Here is a 17,388-nt window from a genome sequence, read left to right on the forward strand (position 1 = left end):
TCGCAGTACCAATCTCTATATAATTTGTTCAGTATTTAACCCACCAAGTGCTTTCAACAATAGAATCTGCAATGAAGAACAAAACAACTATCAATTCTCAGTGTCTGCCATAGTTCACAGTGCAGAGTCTGTTGATATACAGTACGCTGTCATGTTGTACTTCTTTCAATGGCATTAGGTGCCCTCCTACAAACCACAATTAAACAAAACTTCCTTCTCGACACCAAATGAAACATATTTGGTTTACATACAGCAGAACCTATTGATAGGTAGAAAATATACTGTACCAGGAAAATACTTAGTATTAATAACAGCTTTGTAGTAACACATAGTAGATCTTAGTTAACTGACTGATATCAGTTATTACCGCAAATGCCACAACTACATTTGTTACTTAAAAAAAAAAAAATGTAGAAAAAACTCCTTGCATTGCTGCTCAAGTGCTTGAATATGTCACAGTTATTGGAATAATGTGCAACTCAGATCTTACTGATACCAATGGTGTCATGTTCCATGTCCGAAACATGTACTTAAACACTACAACAATCAACATCAAACAAACTAAATAACATAAAAAACCCACATTGGTTTAGACACAACATTCATTTGCAACAGCATGCATGTGTTGTGGTGTGGCGACCATCTTTAAGGCACACATAGTCTGATCCTGCAGCCACGCATGGTACTGAGGACGACATGGTGAATGCTCAGTCTGGAGAGGGAAGACAACCCACAGGGCCTCTGCGGGCCCCCTGGTGCCCCACTGCCCCCAAACACCACGGCAACCACCACCGCTTCTACAGGTGTCCACCTCCAGGAGTAACGGACCAAGTGGTCTTCATCCGCTTTGGGGGAAAGTATGGTTTGATCTGATCAACCCCTTGGCCGACCATGTACTGTGTCGAATCAATATTAACCTTCACCTGTGCATGTTTTCTTTCTACAACTTCTGTTTGGACACTAAGCTCAGCTAAAAAAACAAAACAAAAAAAACAATCCCCTAGATATGGAATTGTTTCTAAACGTTCTGAATGGAATCACTTAAGAAAGAGATGCGAGGGTTGCATCTTCCCCACACCTCTCCCAGGTGTTTGATGGACAGGGCCGGATGTCTGCAGAGGGCGGGCACAAACTGGACTCTGCCTGGCTTCAGTAGGATCTGTGGGCTTCTGTCAACCGCAGGCTCCACATCTTATACAGTTGCCACCACTTAGTTACAGTAACGTGACACAAATGCAGTGTTTATGGAAATAATATTATTCACATAGCATTCTTTTAAATAACAGACTTTCCTGTACACTGTGTGCAATGGAGTAATGTCTTTGTATCGTCTAAAAGACCAAACAAATTATAGCTTCTGTATTTTTTTTTCTTCTTTTTTTGGAAGTGCAGTGAAGAGGGCGTTCTTTGGTGGCTCCAGCGTTAGGGCTTCTTCAGGGTTATCCTGTCAAAATAAAACTCAAGGTCAGTTCTCTCCAATGACTGCACCTCCAACTAGTAATGACACTTCTAGACAGGAAGGTCAGAGCTGACCAGGTGACTCACCTTCTGGAAGGGCTGTTGCCGGACGACCTCCACTCGTCCTTGCATTTTATAAAGGTGACTTCCTGTTCCAAGATGTGAGCCTGAGAGTTTTTCACACAGAACACCATCCTTGACGAACAAAAACAGAAATGCATGGAAAGTTACCAAACCCATTTGCACTACTACTACTAACCAGTGCCTCAAATCTGTCTGTTCTCAAAACACAGTGAGCCACACAAACTGCATGAGCCACTGAATGTGTTTTAGCATGTCTACGTGGTGAATGGACTGCCCAATCAAGACTCACTTTTTCTGCGTCTCCCCCACTCTGATGCGGATCTTGTGGACGTCCATGCTGGAGCCCGAGTCACCTGACCACCAAGAAGACACCATTCTGAGCATGGAGGAGGCCGACCAGCTGGCAGACTCCTCCCACTTAAATTTGAGCATCATGAGGTCCCCAACGTTCTTCTCTGTCACCAGCAGGAACGAGTGGGTCTTATTGGTTGCAATTTTCTCTTTTCTGTACCAATGACAGGGGAGCAAAATAAAGGGGTTGCCATTAAGACACAACAACTAGCAATATGCAATTACAAATCCCTCAGACATCCGGTCTCAGGTTACAAATATAAACAATGAGGTGATGAATAATTTAAGGAAACAGATACTGTTCATTCAATATCAAAGACAGCCTTCCCCGAGGTGTACATTTTGGCCTCAAAAATGACTAAGATCACCATGGGGTTCCACAGATATAGATACTAGATCACACAGGTGTCTGGCAGTTACTCACAGTGTGAGTTCCAGGTTCTCTGCCTCTCCATTGGTCCCGAAGAGAGAGACAGTGAGGGAGGGCTCCATTTCAGACAGTTTCACCTGGCTGGAGAAGTGGATCTTCAGTTGGTAGTGGTAGACTGCAGAGGGGCAGAACAGCAGACCTTAGCAACTACACTGACATGACAACAAGCAAAACACCATGGTCCTGAAATACATGCAAGAATGAAATAGAAGATTTCAAGACCCAGCTAATTGCTATGATACACAGTCTACAGGCTACATCCGTATTGATTTCAGTATTTACTACATCTGTTGTTAATCTCCTTCGACTCCCACTCTCGACCTTCCACCCTCCTGACATTGACCCCCGCTACTGACCTCTGAAGGGCATGGAGGCGCGCGTCTTGGTGTACATCTGCACGTCGCGTGCCCGCCGCACCCTGCTGATGTCATAGCCCACCGTGTTGCAGTGGCCCTTCCTGCAGCTGAGGCAGACGCCGCGGTCGAACATGTCGTTGCTGCCGCAGCGGTACGCCTTGGCCGCCTCGTGCTCGTGGAGCAGCGAGTCGATGAACAGGTGGATGGAGCGCTCGTGCTCGCACTTGACCGCGTCGCTGATGGCTGTGCAGACAGAGAAGAGAGAGAGGGGGGGGGGGGGGGGTGGTTATGAAGACTGCCCGCTAAAGACAACGATATATCAATTGCCAAACAGACATAGCTCCAATACTATTAGCTTAATATTCCAACTAAAACAAGGTTTAAACAGCGAAGTGATTCCAGGTGAGGAAATAGAGATGGTCTTACTGGCTGCCCTCTGTCTCGGCAAGGGCACTAAGCTTTTCCAGTGTCACTGACCTATTATTCTCTGTTCACAACTACGAACCCTACATTCTTCATTCAGACACGCTACACCTATAAAGCTCAATGGGATGTGTGGAGCAGATGTCTTTATCGATGGTGTAAACAGTTGTGAAAAACACGTGAAACAGAGTGTGTGAAAACGAGCCTGAACACATTCTCACCAAATAATCCAAAATTGGCGATCCTCTCCAGGGCCCCCCGCAGGTTGCAGCCCGGCTGAAAGCCCCCTCCGTTGGGGTAGATGTCCACGTGTCCAACGGGCTGTTGGATCCCAATGCTGAGCCCCAGGGAGCCCCGAGTGAAGGTGTGGAGCACGTCCACAAAGTGAGCGTCGTCTGGGGACAAACGTCTGTGGGCGTGCTCCCCCTCAAAATCTGGCCCTGCGGGGTCTAGACCTGCACGGAGACAGAGGAGAGGGAGAACGAGGGAGAGAGCGAGAAGGAAAGAGACAGAGAGGAGGGGAGGGAGGGAGAGAAAGAGGTAATTTACAAAAGTTGTTAAAAGAAAAGATGCCAATAAAAGGACAGCTGGAAATAGTTGAAAACAGAGTCGGTGAAGGCCCCAACCACCTGTTTACCTGTTATTCTTCCCACTTTATTGGAGGCGTGGCTTCCAGCAAATCCTGCCACATGAGCTCCAAGGCTGTAGCCAATCAGGTGCAGGTTCTCCAGAGGGATGTTGGTGGTCTCCTGAAAGTAGTCAAAAATGCTATTGTCACAAATACTGTAAGTAGAGGAATGGATAAATGGAAAGATGGATGAATGAATAGATGGATGAAAGATAGATGAAGTTTGAGATGGAGCCATCAGATAAGATGTTATTGGGTATTCTGACGAAAGGCATTGATGACATGGACTCACCTCCATCCAGTCGATGAAGCGAGCGATCTCCTGGCCCACCATCTTAGTGTTCTGGGCGGCCACCACATAATGGTTCTGGGCAGTGGTGAGCCAGTCCACCACAATGACGTTAGCGTCTCGTTCCCTCTCGTACAGGGCAGACACCAGCTTTGCCACCCAACTCTCAAACATGCCACTCACCTGAAGAAGGGAAGGAGAATGAGAAAGAGAGAGAGAGATGTGGGTTGTCACCAACAGGGATATCCAAACACAAATATAAAGTTACATCTCTACCTCTCCAAGCCTATCCAGGCCTGTCCTGGTGCCTTCTTCTAAGACAAGCTTTTGTTAAGTCGTCAAATGAGTCTTGAGGAATTTGGGAGGATATCCAGAAGAAACAAAGGGTTATCTATAACTGTGAGAGACTAGGGATTGAAGGGCTGGACCAGTGATTGAGCAACAGACTGAAGCTGGTTCGGTGTGCTTGGACCGGCTAGAAGAACCAAACAGGGTCAAATCCAAAGGCTAGCGGTTGCCAGGTTAGGTCACAGCTAACGAAACCTAATGAAGAATAAAGGGAGAAAAAACGTACTGTCCAACCGTGAATGACCAGGAAGGTCTTGGTGGTGCTGTTGAAAGAGCAGGCAGAGAGGGTCTCCGGCTTCCCTGGGACAATGTAACAGAGGTCGTCGTCGGGCTGGGAGGGTTTCCGCAGGGAGAACCTGGCGTTGGCTACATGGCTCTCATCCGGATGGTCGAACAGGTCCTTCAGCGGGTCCAGGAGGTTACCTGAATGGGGAAGGAGGATGAATGAAGGTTGTTGCTGGATGTGGAAATAGAACATGTAGTCTTACAGAGTTAGAATATTCAGGGCTTCCAAAACAGAATAGAGTGGACTATAATATATTCCTAACGATATGAATGGAATATTCCATTTCTATTTCATTCATTATTTAAGTAGAATATTCTATTCTATTGGAAATTAACAAAGTTCATAATAAACTAAAGAAAAAAAGTGTGGTTGCATTCCTTAGTTCCTTAGCAATTAGTATTGCCATCAAGGTCAATCCTTGCTGTTTCCCTAAGCTGAGGGCTGAAGGTCTGGAGAGCCAGGCTAGGCAGGTGACGCCTGACTGCCCAGCATCTGAAGGCCCCTTAGTGGCTGAGCCTGGGAGAGGATCAGGGAGGTTACTGGGGTTCAGGCTGCTAGACGGGCCCCTCAGAACAACAAGGTTTCCCAGCTTTGTTCCCTAGCTAGCTCGTTCAAAGAATAGCGCAGTAACAGACATCAGCCACCCTGCAGTCCAGCTCAGTTGTCTGGGTAGGGCACAGGAGGAGCATTACTGAAGTGCTCTGACTATAGTTGGTTGGACTTAAATGCGAAATTGATAAATTAACAGGATACAGTTAATTTTTTACTTTTATTTTGAGATAATAAAATGTACTTGGCAGCCGTCTAGACTACCTAAAATACTTTTTTTTAATTTACTCATAAAAGTTGATGGGCGTATAAAGTGTACTAGGGTCGCTATAAAGACGTTGGCAACGTCATCTCATAAAGACTCATGCACAAGGGGGCATGCAGTCGGTCTCTACAGAAATCGACAGCTGTTTTTCACCGATCAAATCGATTAGATAGCCTACTTCAAAGAGCATGCTACATCTTTGACTGTCATTGGGCAAATGTCAAAATAATGTATTTCTGTAAACCAGAAAGTGAACTCGCTACTCACCAAATATAGAATCAGCGAGCTCTTCTTCCAAGGAGGTCACATGAAGAAAAGTTGCGTTTAACACAAGAAAGAAAAGACATTGGACTTGCCAGCCTTTCATCTCTTTGTCACCGGATGTTTTGGGGGACACGTTTTCGAGATGCCAAACTTGTTTAATTATTAACTGTAGTCCTAAAGGTTGTTCTCCTTGGCTCAATAATTCCCGTGCGCTCACTCGCTCGTAGAGGGTTGATATCTGAGCCACTTTGAAAAAGCTCAGTTCTTAAATAGCACCTCACCCTCTCGCAAACTCATTGGTTGCTCTCCCCCGGGCGGGGAAGCGCAGTGAGTAGAAAGTAAATAATTTGTGGATTTTATTGCATGATGTCCCTCGTCTAAATCTCTCAATGCTGATTTTAATATGAGACATCTGGTCAAACGTATTATTTGTTTGGCTCTGGAAAAACGGAAATTGTCCAACTGTCATAAGATGTACCATAAGTCCGATCTAGACCTCGTTTTGACTGTAGCAAGGTCATACTGCAATTTAAATCAACATGGGGTATAAGCTAAAGTTTAATTGTGAGGGAGTCTGATTTAATGATAACTCATTGTTTTTCCACCTTCACCACTCAGATTTGAATGTGTAGCACTTCAGTGTTGCAGCTCATCCAGTAGTATGAACACTGCATGTTTGGCTTCATATTGGTTTCCCCGGGTTACATTGCGTAACAGAAAATCACCCAGGATTTAATGCCCTGACATTCTTAGCCGTTTCCCAGCAGGGGCCAGGGTTAAGGTTAGCTAGTTACTACATAGGCCCTCCCAGCCTTCGCAAAGGTGGGCTTCAACCTTGGCCCCTGCCTATAACCCTGGCCCCTGCCTGACCACCCTCCGTCCGAAAATGGAGGCTAGCACTGCTGAGAAACTAGACTTCCCCACAAACATACCATTATGCTGTAGGCTGCAGGCATCTTCCTACAAATCTGATGTCACTTCCGATTTGCTGTTCATGAGGAACCCCATAAGTACTGTAGATGTGACAATAGCACCTCATATACGCTCCGGAAGCATGCAGGCTGCAGGTCTGTTTTGGTTATTGGGATTAGAATCCTGGTGACCCGTGCAGCTGATACGCTTGTTATTAAGGTGTTATTGCACAGTAGAACCCACTTTGTACCAGTGACCATTGTCACATCTAGCTGGACCACTATTGTTCTGTCATTCATTGTTTCCAAAAGACAGAGGAGTCGGGTGGACCGTGAATGGCGAGTGCTGGGGTGTAACTGGCATTAGGATACTGCAGTGTAACCTGACGCAGCCAAGGTTTCCATGAGGCGCCTGTAGTGTTTACACACCACACACACCACACACACCACACACACACACACACTGAGTCACTCTGATAACATTATCACCCGCCAAGCCCACGGGTGTTTCGTTCATTCAAGTATTTAACAATGCAAGTGTGCCCAGTCTCAGTCAAGTGGCTTGTTACTCGAGCGTGACTCTCCAGAGCTGACAGACAGACACAGGCCTCTGCTGTCCCTGACTGAAAACAACGCAGGATTTGGCTCTGACGGCGGAATCTCTCACCATCGACAGGTGGGAGCACACACCACACACACACACACACCACACACACACCCACCCACCCACACACACACCCACCCACCCACACACACACACACACACCACACACACACACCACACACACACACACCCACCCACACACACACACACACACACACACACACCACACACACACACACACACACACACACCACACACACACACACACCACACACACACACACACACCACACACACACACACACACCCACACACACACACACACACACCCACCCACACCCACACACACACACACTCACACACACACACCACACACACACACACACCCACACACACACACACACACACACACACACCCACTCACACACACACACCCACCCACACACATACTACTGGCTTCGATCTCATCCCACAAGAGGTGCTGGTTCCTCCTGATGCTCTCCAGTTGGCTCAGGCATGTTGGTCTTCTAGGAACGGGTCCACGGGTTTCCTTGTAAAGCGGGAACAGCAGTGTAACGAAAACAGACGCAGCCGCTTTCCCGAGCCGCCCGTCTATTGTCTCTGGGGGTGGGAGAGGAGGAGCTGGGGGCGCCTGGGACGCCGATGATGTCGTTTGTTTTGATGGGAGCGGATCGAGGTCCAGTTGAACAGCAGATTGAGGTTCAGGGGTAGGAAAGGGCTGGTTGAGGAGAACAAAACAACCCTTTTGGGGAGTTTGGAGAAGTAAACAGAGCTCCCACGAGGCCCACTGCTTGGGTTTGGCTGTGCTTTATGAGGATTTACTTACAACTGTCCTATCATGGAATGTTCCACAAACAGGACGTTGTGCCACAATCAAGGGGTGGGGTTAGAGCTGTTAGGGTCAGAGGGAAGTGGAGGTGTTACTGTGAGTCCTTTGTGTCACAAAAATGTTTGGTAATGCACACGCTAATGGGAGGCGTGTTTGACCTATGTAGGTAGACAGAAAGACAACACTATCTACCTCTCCCCAAGGTCTGACACAAATCAAATACATCATTCAAATACTTTAAAGTAAGATGAAAAGAATAGGGGTTTTCATCATTCCATTGGTGTGTGTGGTTCCAGGGTAGGGGGGGTGGGGGGTCCTGAGTGTTGATATGGACAGACAAGTGTCATTATAAAGCTTTTTTGAATGATTGATGCATCTTTCAGAGTGCATTTGTTCCCACATGGGCCTTATATCTCCTCATGATCCACAGTCGAGTTGTCACATCATGACACTATGCTATCTCATGGAAGAACCTAGGGTTGGATTTAGAACATTACCCAATGAAATGACGCAATTCGATGGAAAGCAGAAAGCTTCCACGAAATTAATCCAAATTTAGGGAATGGGGAGTACAGGGAATGCACACGTTGCTTGTGTGATGGTGTGCTCCATATTACACAACTTGTTTTGCATGTGGAGACAGAGTTTGGAGGTCACCAACCGGGCTGGTGGTGGAGTCTTAGCCGCAGCTCGCGGTGCACGGCAGCTATCAGCTGAGCCACAATGACGGCTCTGTGTGGGAGCCATCGGAGTAATAACACGGTTATGAGTTATGTCAGGAATCCAGCGGAGAGAAGCGAAACAGGAGCTGCCTTTCATGACCCATCATAAGTAATGACGGGGTAGCCAACTGTCTCCTACTGTTTTTGTAATATAGTTTAGAATCTTCCTTGCCTTTGATGTGGTCACGCCAGGTATGTTGTTTGGCGCTTTTGTATCGGCTGAATGATTGATTTCATTACATTTACATTTACATTTAGTCATTTAGCAGACGCTCTTATCCAGAGCGACTTACAGTAAGTACAGGGACATTCTCCCCGAGGCAAGTATGGTGAAGTGCCTTGCCCAAGGACACAACGTCATTTGGGCAGCCGGGAATCGAACTGGAAACCTTCAGATTACTAGCCCGCTTCCCTAACTGCTCAGCCACCTGACTCCCTCCATTAAAAGTGATTTGTTTACAAAAATCCTGCCATACTACTGTATGTCGATACGTTCACTGGGCGTTTTCCAGTGATCTTTTTCTCTCTAATTACACACCTTTAAGCTTAACTGAAGAAAACTGTCGCTTCTACACCCTATGCAGTATACTCAAGGACTGGAAGTCCCCATTGTCAAGGATTTGCAGGGTCCGCATAGACTAAATGATGGAATAAGGACCGCCAGAATACCCGAGTGTGGATTGGATTCACTTTATTAAAGTATGATGTTGTTGTTTTTACAGTGCACTGCATTTCAGTTCATTAAAGGAAACCGTCCATGGAGTCTGATTTGATCAGCTACACAGAAAGCCACGCGTGCAAAAAACAAAATCACAATGCTTCTTCTAAAAAAACACAGATTGACAGCATTGGAAACTTGGCCAAATATATTACAGCTTAATATACAAATATATACATGTACAGGTACATTCAATAAATAGAATGAGATATTCTCTGGATGTAATATGGTTATTATGTAGGGTTGTTCACAGATTACAATGCAGTGACTGCAAAAGGCTTTACATTTACACATTTGATTTATTTTGTTCCAGATAACAGATTGACCCATCAAAAACAAGGGCATTTTAGTGAACTTCACACATTACATCATTGACCCAGTTAGGAGGACATATAGGTACTTTAGGGAATCAGAATTTAGCACATGACCTCAGATCTATGTGGGTAAAAAAACATTTTCAAAACAAACAATGTCATTTTTTGACCTTCAAGAATGTTCCACTGGGATTGCGGGGAACAGAGAGCCCTTAAAGTGACCCGTGCCAGACACAATAACCAAGCAAGAACAAGCATGCATTCACTCATCGATAAACACATTTTTTCCCCATATATATATAATACTGATTGAGAAAAGCTATTTACACAAAGAAGAGCTAAATATCTTTGGGCCGCAATGTGATATAGCATATGTAGCGTTAGTGGTTGCGGCACAATAAACATAAGCGACGTTAGCCATGATTGTTTTAGCATGAATAGAGATGTGCCAAACAATGCCTATCACTCTCCACCTGTTTAACAATTGATCAAGCTCACATGGGCAAATACTACCTAGATGTAGAGACATCCACAGTTCAAACAAGGCAGACATAAACAGCAAGAATGAAGGACTTAAAAATGATATGTTGCCAAAAGGAAGTTAGTCAGTGTTCTCAAAGACAAAATCTTGGCGTATGGTCGAGGCGATCGTAACATTTGCCATGGATATTGGTAAATAAAGGGATGGATGGGTGGTTGGCCTGTTGCGTGAAACGATGAATGAAAGACAGAAACACAAAGCAGACTCCAAGCGGGACAAGGTGGTTCAGGCGGTGCTTGGGAGCGTGGAGAAGGCAGAGAAAAGGGAGGAGGAGGAGGAAGAGTAGAAGGTGGACAGGAAAGAGGAGGAGCGGAAGGAAGGAAGGAAAGAAGGAAGAGGAGGGGGGGAAGGAGGGATGACATCGGACAGGAGGAAAGCAGAGGCACGCAGCGAAGGGGATAAGTCTCGTATCCTCTCTGTAACTGTGCAAGAAAGTTCTCCCACTCGTCCTGCTCAGCTTTGGCTGTTGTGGACAGACATGGTGGGGGCAAGGGGGGGGGGGGGGGGGGGTGCTCGATCGATTCAAGTGCTTTAAGCATCATTCTCTTCGAAAAGGCTTCCCTCGGTTTTCAGCCTGTGCATTCTGGATGGACAGAGAGAGAGATAGGGGGTCAACAACTAAGAACAAACCAAAAGGACTTTCAGAACAGGAGTGTCCGGTGTTGATGTGGGCCTTACCTCCTCTCCTTGCGGCTCAGAGTTGCCTCCTTGGACTTGACGAAGACGGCGTCCTCGCCCCCACGGCTGAGGTACGCAAACTCTCCCTCCTTGGACCTGAAGATCACCCTGAACGTCCACAGACAAGGCAGTCAGGCACCGCACATCTCACACTCAGAGAGCCATCTTTAAAACGACATTAAAGTGAACGAAACGGATTTGAATCGATCCGAACGACTCACTTGGACTGAGTCTCCCCGGCCTTGACGCGAAGCTTCCGGATGTGGAACTTGTTGCTTCCCCACCAGTCCGACCAGCTGAGCAGCGCGTCTTTCTCCCAGCGCAGCTTGACGATCATCAGCTCGCCGATGTCCGTGTCGGTGGTCAGCAGGAAGGAGAAGGTGCTGTTACCGTTCAGGAAGGGCCTGGGGCATAAGGGGTCACGGAAAGGTCAGGGGGTCAGGAGACTATATATAGAGCGTGGCGTGTGTTTTTTCGAGTGTTCGAATGACTGTGTTTGTGGGAGGGCGTTGGCTATTTTGCTCTCTTGAAACTATAAATAAACGGAGTTTGTCATGCAGGATCTGTTTGATATCGAGGTGTGTGTATGGGATGGTAGCCAGGTGTGGTGTGTGGGTGTGTTTCTGGTGCCAGTACGTACATGGTGAGAGGGATGTCCTCCTTCTCTGCTTTGGTGCCGTACAGAGACACTCGGAGAGGCTGCTCGCTGAAGCTCATTTCGTTCTTGCTGAAGAAATGCACCTTCACTTGGTAATGGAAAACTGTTGGGGGGAGGGAGGGGGGCGGAGAGAGAGAGATAAAGAGAGAGAGAGAGAGAGAGAGCGAAGGAGAGAGAAAGAAGGAGGGGTGAGCATTTCTAGCATGCAGGTGCGTACAGTGACACGCAACCGTGGCCTGTGCGGTTCCGACACATCCTCTCGCTGGGCTCTGCGTTCTAGTGACTCATGGGCATTATCCCATCCTGCCTGCCTTGTCTTCAGCCTGCTCTTCCACATGATCTCCCTCTGTACCTCTTACATAACCTCCTCATCACCCTCCAGCCGGCTCAGGTCAGGCCCATAGTTAGTCTCTGCGAGAGGGAAGGCCCTTTTACACCTCTCACCAAGCTGCGCTAGGCTTCCCGGCGAGTTTGTGAATCATTTACATACTGTGCGTCAAGTGAACATGGAGTGCCGGCGCCAAAATAGTGTAGGAAAGAGCCAGCTGTGCAGAGTATCCTGTAAATCAGTAAGCTGCAGTGTCAGGTACCCTTACACCCCCCTACCCTCACCCCGACACGGAAATACCCCCACCTGGCCCCCGGGGTCATGTGACAAGGCTGTGGCGAGCTAGCCCTCTCCTCGTGGTTCCACACTGACGTGTGGCATGTGCGGACGTGGGTGTGTGTGCGTGTGTGTGGCGATTGCTTGTTTGTGCGTGAATTTGTGTCTGTGTATGCGAGACATGTTGTGCTTATGTAACAAGCACAGGCTGTTTAAGACTCCAAAAGGCTCTAAAAGTTGGATTAGGCTTTCTCAGCTTTAGGCACAATAACTACATTCAGCAGCAGCAGCACAAACAAAAATAACCTGAAGACGGCAACTCATACACGCAAATCAAATATTGCTTACTAATTATTACGAATACGTTTGAATTAGAGAACGTCAAACTCAAAAGAAGCTGTCTAAATTCCCGTTCTGAAATCTCCCTCTCCCCACCTCTGTATATCTCTCTGCATCTCTCCCTCCCCTCCCTGCCCTCCTCCCGCTCAGCTTTGCAATCACACGGTCGTTCCCCCCCCCCTCCTCTCCCACCCCCTCCTCCTGCCTCCCCCCCCCCCCCCCCCCCCCCCCTCCTCCGCCGGCTCACCTTTGTAAGGCATGGCCTCGCGCGTCTTCAGGTACATCTTGGCGGTGCGCGGCATGCGCACCTTGGTGACGCTGTAGCCCATCTTGTTGCAGCGGTTCTTGCGGCAGCTGAGGCACAGGCCCTGGTTGAAGGCTTCCTTGGTGCTGCAGCGGTAGGCCATGCTCTGGAGCTGCGCGTTCACCAGGGAGTCGATGAACAGGTGGATGGAGCGCTCGTGGGAACACTTGACGATCTGGTCCATGTCTGGGGGTGGTGGGAGGGGCGGGGAGAACAGGCGTGAAACTGGGTCGGTATAGGCACTATCTGGGTCTGGACCCCTGTCCTGTCTCTTAACATGCCAAGTATGACAGTGACTGGCCAGACAGTGGGATCTGTGTGTTTAGTCTATGATGTCACAGACTTGGACAGCTAGACACTGACGTTTTTTGTGAGGGTTAGAAAGCCCCTGAGGCTGTCTGAAATGCAAACCTACCCCCCTCTTGAAAATGTACAGCTGTGTAGTAAAGGTGTAACAGTGACATTTTAGTTTCTTTGATGTCGAGAAGAAACACTTGGTGACACCGGAAGTAAGATTACGGGTGCTAGAGTAGAGTACAGTACAGTGGAGTAGACTAGATAGTAGAGTAAAACAGAGTACAAGAGTATGGCAGAATCAAGTGAAGTGCGTACTCTGGAAGCCGGAGGAGGCGATCATCAGCATGGTGTTCTGGAGATCGCAGCCCGGCTGGAAGGTGCCTCCGTTGGGGTAGATGTCGATGTGGCCCACGGGCCTCTGGATGCCAATGCTGCGGTCGGGGGAGCCCCGGGTGTTAGTGTGGATCACATCCACAAACTCGGCGTCGTCTGGGGACAGCGTGCTCTGCGAGTCGGCATACTCAAAGCTGGGTCCTGCCGGGTCCAAACCTGGGAGGGGCGATGGAGGGAGGGAAGGAGGGAGGGAGGGGCAGAGAGAAGGAGGCAGGGAAGGAGGGAGGGAAAGAGGGAAGGAGATAAAGAAAGGAACCAAAAACAGAGATGACAGATCAATCCTGATCGTAGGGCAACCCCAGAGTTACATGGAGAGGTGGTTTAGGGTGGTGTAGGAAGAGAGACAGGTATCTGGTGGTGACAGACAGGTCTAGGGGTGGTGTAGGAAGAGAGACAGGTATCTGGTGGTGACAGACAGGTCTAGGGGTGGTGTAGGAAGAGAGACAGGTATCTGGTGGTGACAGACAGGTCTAGGGGTGGTGTAGGAAGAGAGACAGGTATCTGGTGGTGACAGACAGGTCTAGGGGTGGTGTAGGAAGAGAGACAGGTATCTGGTGGTGACAGACAGGTCTAGGGGTGGTGTAGGAAGAGAGACAGGTCCAGGAGGGTAAGAGAGAGGCAGATTGTTTGCCGTGTGTACCTGTGATCCTGGAGACCTTGTTCTCGGTTAGGGCTCCAGCTATGCCTGCCACATGGGCCCCCAGGCTGTAGCCCAACAGATGCAACTTCTCCCAGGGGTACTGGAGCTCCTTCTGCAGGGGGAGGGGGCGGAGGAGAAGAGAAGAGATGAACCAGATCCAGATGAACCAAACTCTGGTCAAACTCCAACGTTCAAGATGGAGGATATGAAGGATTATAGTCCAGGAATAAACTCAATCAAAGTCCAGGAAACCAGATCTGTATTGTATCTCGAGCAGCTGTTTCATCATCTCATATCCAAGGCAAATTCTAAGCTCCACATGCAGTTCTTAATAGCAGTGAGTCTTATAATGACTGGCTAATGCTAGGTTAACACAGTCGTAAAAAAAAAAAAACACGGTTAGGTTCTGTATCAAATCATAACCAGGAGAGGAGATCGACCTCCACCTCTGCAGTTCAGAGATGACTTCATCAGCTACACATTTGACAACAACGTGACTTCTGAGGAGGCTGAAATGTACCTCCGACACGATAACTAGACTACTGTTACTCCGACACACTCGCTACGTTTTCCAACTAAACCAGTCCCTCCTCGTTTTCCCAATCCAATAGGGAACATTTGTGTCATATTTGGGTTTTAGATATTACATTAGTGTTGATAGAAAATTGAAAACTCCACTTCTATTTTTTCCACAAAATCTCCTTGTTTATAGTATTTGCAACTAGTATTTGTTCAGAAGGATGCGCCTACCTGTATCCAATTGACAAACTTGGCCACGTCCCGGCCCACTAGCTTGGTGTAGGCGGCGGAGGTGGTGTAGTGTTGCTGGGCGCGGGTCAGCCAATCCACCACGATCACATTGGCACTGGGCTCCCTCTTGTACAGGGCAGACACCAGCTTGGGCACCCAGCTCTCAAAGAGCCCGGTGATCTGCAAATGCATATGCCCACACACACACACACACATACAGACACACACACAGACACACACACACAGACAACCAAGATCAGGTCATCCTCTGACCCGATGTGCTCAAGGCTTTTCACCTCATTGTCTAGTCAGTGCTCTGATTGGATGCTGGCCAGACTTCTGCAGGGTCCCGGATAGCATGATTGGTTATTATGACATTGTTTTTAGGCATTGTGCTTGCTACTCATTATGAGGCTGTGTAATTGCTGAACTTGTTTTGGGGGTAAAGGGGAGAAGGGAGAGGTAATGATAGTTTTAAAGAGACAGTTTTTCAGAGGATCTAGGTTGACTTTGCCCCAAACTTAGCATAAAATGAGCATTAATGGCTACAGAAAAACGTATGTTCAAGTAAGTATGCAAAGGATGGCTATATGTAATGTTGACAACCCTTAGCTAGCTCCACTTACCGTCCAGCCATGGATGATGACGAAGGTCTGTGTGTCAGGGTTGAACTCACACTCTGCGATGGTCTTTGGTTGGCCGGGGACAAGGTAGCATAGGTCGTCATCGGGGGTGTCAGCTGTGCGGAGAGAGAACTTGGATACAATGTCAGTGTAGTCCAAGAGCCAATCCGGAGTGGTGGAGAGCGTTGGGCTCTTTGTGGTGTTACCTGGACAACAGAGACACATTAGGTGCATAATGATGATGTCAGACTTTTGGGTAATTTAGAATTGGGTTATGTTGATTATGCAAATTAGTGAGTATTGAGTACAAACTACAAATATTTAGCCTATTACAAGTATTTTCCATAGGTCTACCAAAAACATCTGGTCTTTATTCAGTCAACTTAGACATGTAGATCGAAAACATCCAGTCATCATAATATGTTACATCGTCTAAAATACATTTCCAGCATTTATGGGTTATCTATAGGGGCCTGTTTCATAAAGCGAGTTTACCAAATATGGAACAGGCCCCTGGTGTAACATATTTTAAACTACAACAATATAGTTTTCCCGATTTTAGCAGATCATTTGTGAAAATATTTTTTTATTGGATAAGGGCTGGCAAAACAATGCACATATACATCTATTAAAGAAAGGTGACAATAAAACTAAATCCAGAATCCGTTTGTTATGCAGTTCAGCTTGATAGGCTATTTCTATTATGAGGTAGGATATCGCCCCCTTTTGTCTCACATGCATTAACCAGCTGGAATCTTTGCTACATGAATCACGTTTTCGCATTCAATTCAATTGAATAAATGATAGTATTAAGTGCTGAAATTTTACATCGGAATGTGTGAAAAACAACGAAATATTAAATAGATTTAAACTGCAAATGGACCTACATTTCTTCCATTTGTAAATAAAATGGAATATAAACGTCTTTAAAATTGTATAAAGTCTGAAAAAACAGACCTCAAATAAATAGAATTATGATTATAAACTATTTCAAGAATGTTGCGCCCCAGCTGAGCAACTGGGAAAGTTTGGAGTCCCTCATCAAATCCCGGATCGTTGCGTGGGTTACTCTCGGTCACTCGCAGCGGACTGAATTAATTATGCCCTCCCGTAAACACTAGTGTTTATTTTATGAGAGCAATTCAACATTGCATGTCATTGTTTTTGCAGCCAGTCTTGTATTTTTTTGCAACCAAACTTTTAAATGTTGATTGCAAGAACCACTTTAGAATAACCAAAAATACTCACCTAGAAAAGTTGGGTCATTGGTGAAAGAAAGGATTGCACAGATTTTTGACAAAGTTATCCAAAAGGTGAGCAAATAGACATTTTCCTTTCCCATATTATTGTTGGATTTGGTTTGTTCCCCTGATAGGTCCTGAATAAAAAGTTCCTTTAATTTTGTTTTAATAGTGGTATATCCAATTACACGGGTCACTTTTAGACAGGCTCCGGCCAAAGAGTGGGTTCTAAGTTGCGGTGAAGGCTAAAGGTTCTATGAAGTCTGCCACAATTGCGCTCTAACTTATCTTTATGAGGCGCTCATTTGAATAAACATTCACCATTGGTCTGGAATAAGTGGGCTGGGCTTGAACCCTTTCCAAACTTGCTATTAGCTCTGAAATCATTCACAACTCCCCCTGCGCCAGCACGAACGACCCCATGCTTGGGGGAGGAGGCCAAACATGTGTTAGTTGTATTTTCCTGGGTTA

At 46.9% G+C, this 17,388-nt stretch overlaps 2 protein-coding genes across 2 annotated transcripts; both read right to left on the reverse strand.

Annotated features, from left to right (window-relative positions):
- Nucleotides 1–1,241: 1,241 nt before the first annotated feature.
- Nucleotides 1,242–5,888, reverse strand: LOC136935833 (lipoprotein lipase). Its single transcript, XM_067229487.1, has 10 exons — nucleotides 5,735–5,888; nucleotides 4,594–4,790; nucleotides 4,023–4,202; nucleotides 3,740–3,851; nucleotides 3,324–3,557; nucleotides 2,680–2,922; nucleotides 2,318–2,438; nucleotides 1,832–2,047; nucleotides 1,546–1,653; nucleotides 1,242–1,444 (listed from the first exon to the last, which is right to left on the reverse strand). The coding sequence occupies exons 1-10, from the start codon at nucleotides 5,832–5,834 to the stop codon at nucleotides 1,423–1,425; spliced, it is 1,533 nt and encodes a 510-aa protein (XP_067085588.1). The 5' UTR covers nucleotides 5,835–5,888; the 3' UTR covers nucleotides 1,242–1,422.
- A 3,603-nt stretch (nucleotides 5,889–9,491) lies between these two features.
- lpla (lipoprotein lipase a) lies at nucleotides 9,492–17,158 on the reverse strand. Its single transcript, XM_067229574.1, has 10 exons — nucleotides 16,925–17,158; nucleotides 15,680–15,882; nucleotides 15,054–15,233; nucleotides 14,304–14,415; nucleotides 13,586–13,819; nucleotides 12,917–13,159; nucleotides 11,709–11,829; nucleotides 11,290–11,472; nucleotides 11,069–11,176; nucleotides 9,492–10,973 (listed from the first exon to the last, which is right to left on the reverse strand). Exons 1-10 carry the CDS (start codon nucleotides 17,016–17,018, stop codon nucleotides 10,922–10,924), a joined length of 1,530 nt encoding a protein of 509 aa, XP_067085675.1. The 5' UTR covers nucleotides 17,019–17,158; the 3' UTR covers nucleotides 9,492–10,921.
- Nucleotides 17,159–17,388: the final 230 nt, after the last annotated feature.

Source organism: Osmerus mordax, chromosome 26 (assembly GCF_038355195.1).
Source record: "Osmerus mordax isolate fOsmMor3 chromosome 26, fOsmMor3.pri, whole genome shotgun sequence".
NCBI classification, from domain to species: domain Eukaryota; kingdom Metazoa; phylum Chordata; class Actinopteri; order Osmeriformes; family Osmeridae; genus Osmerus; species Osmerus mordax.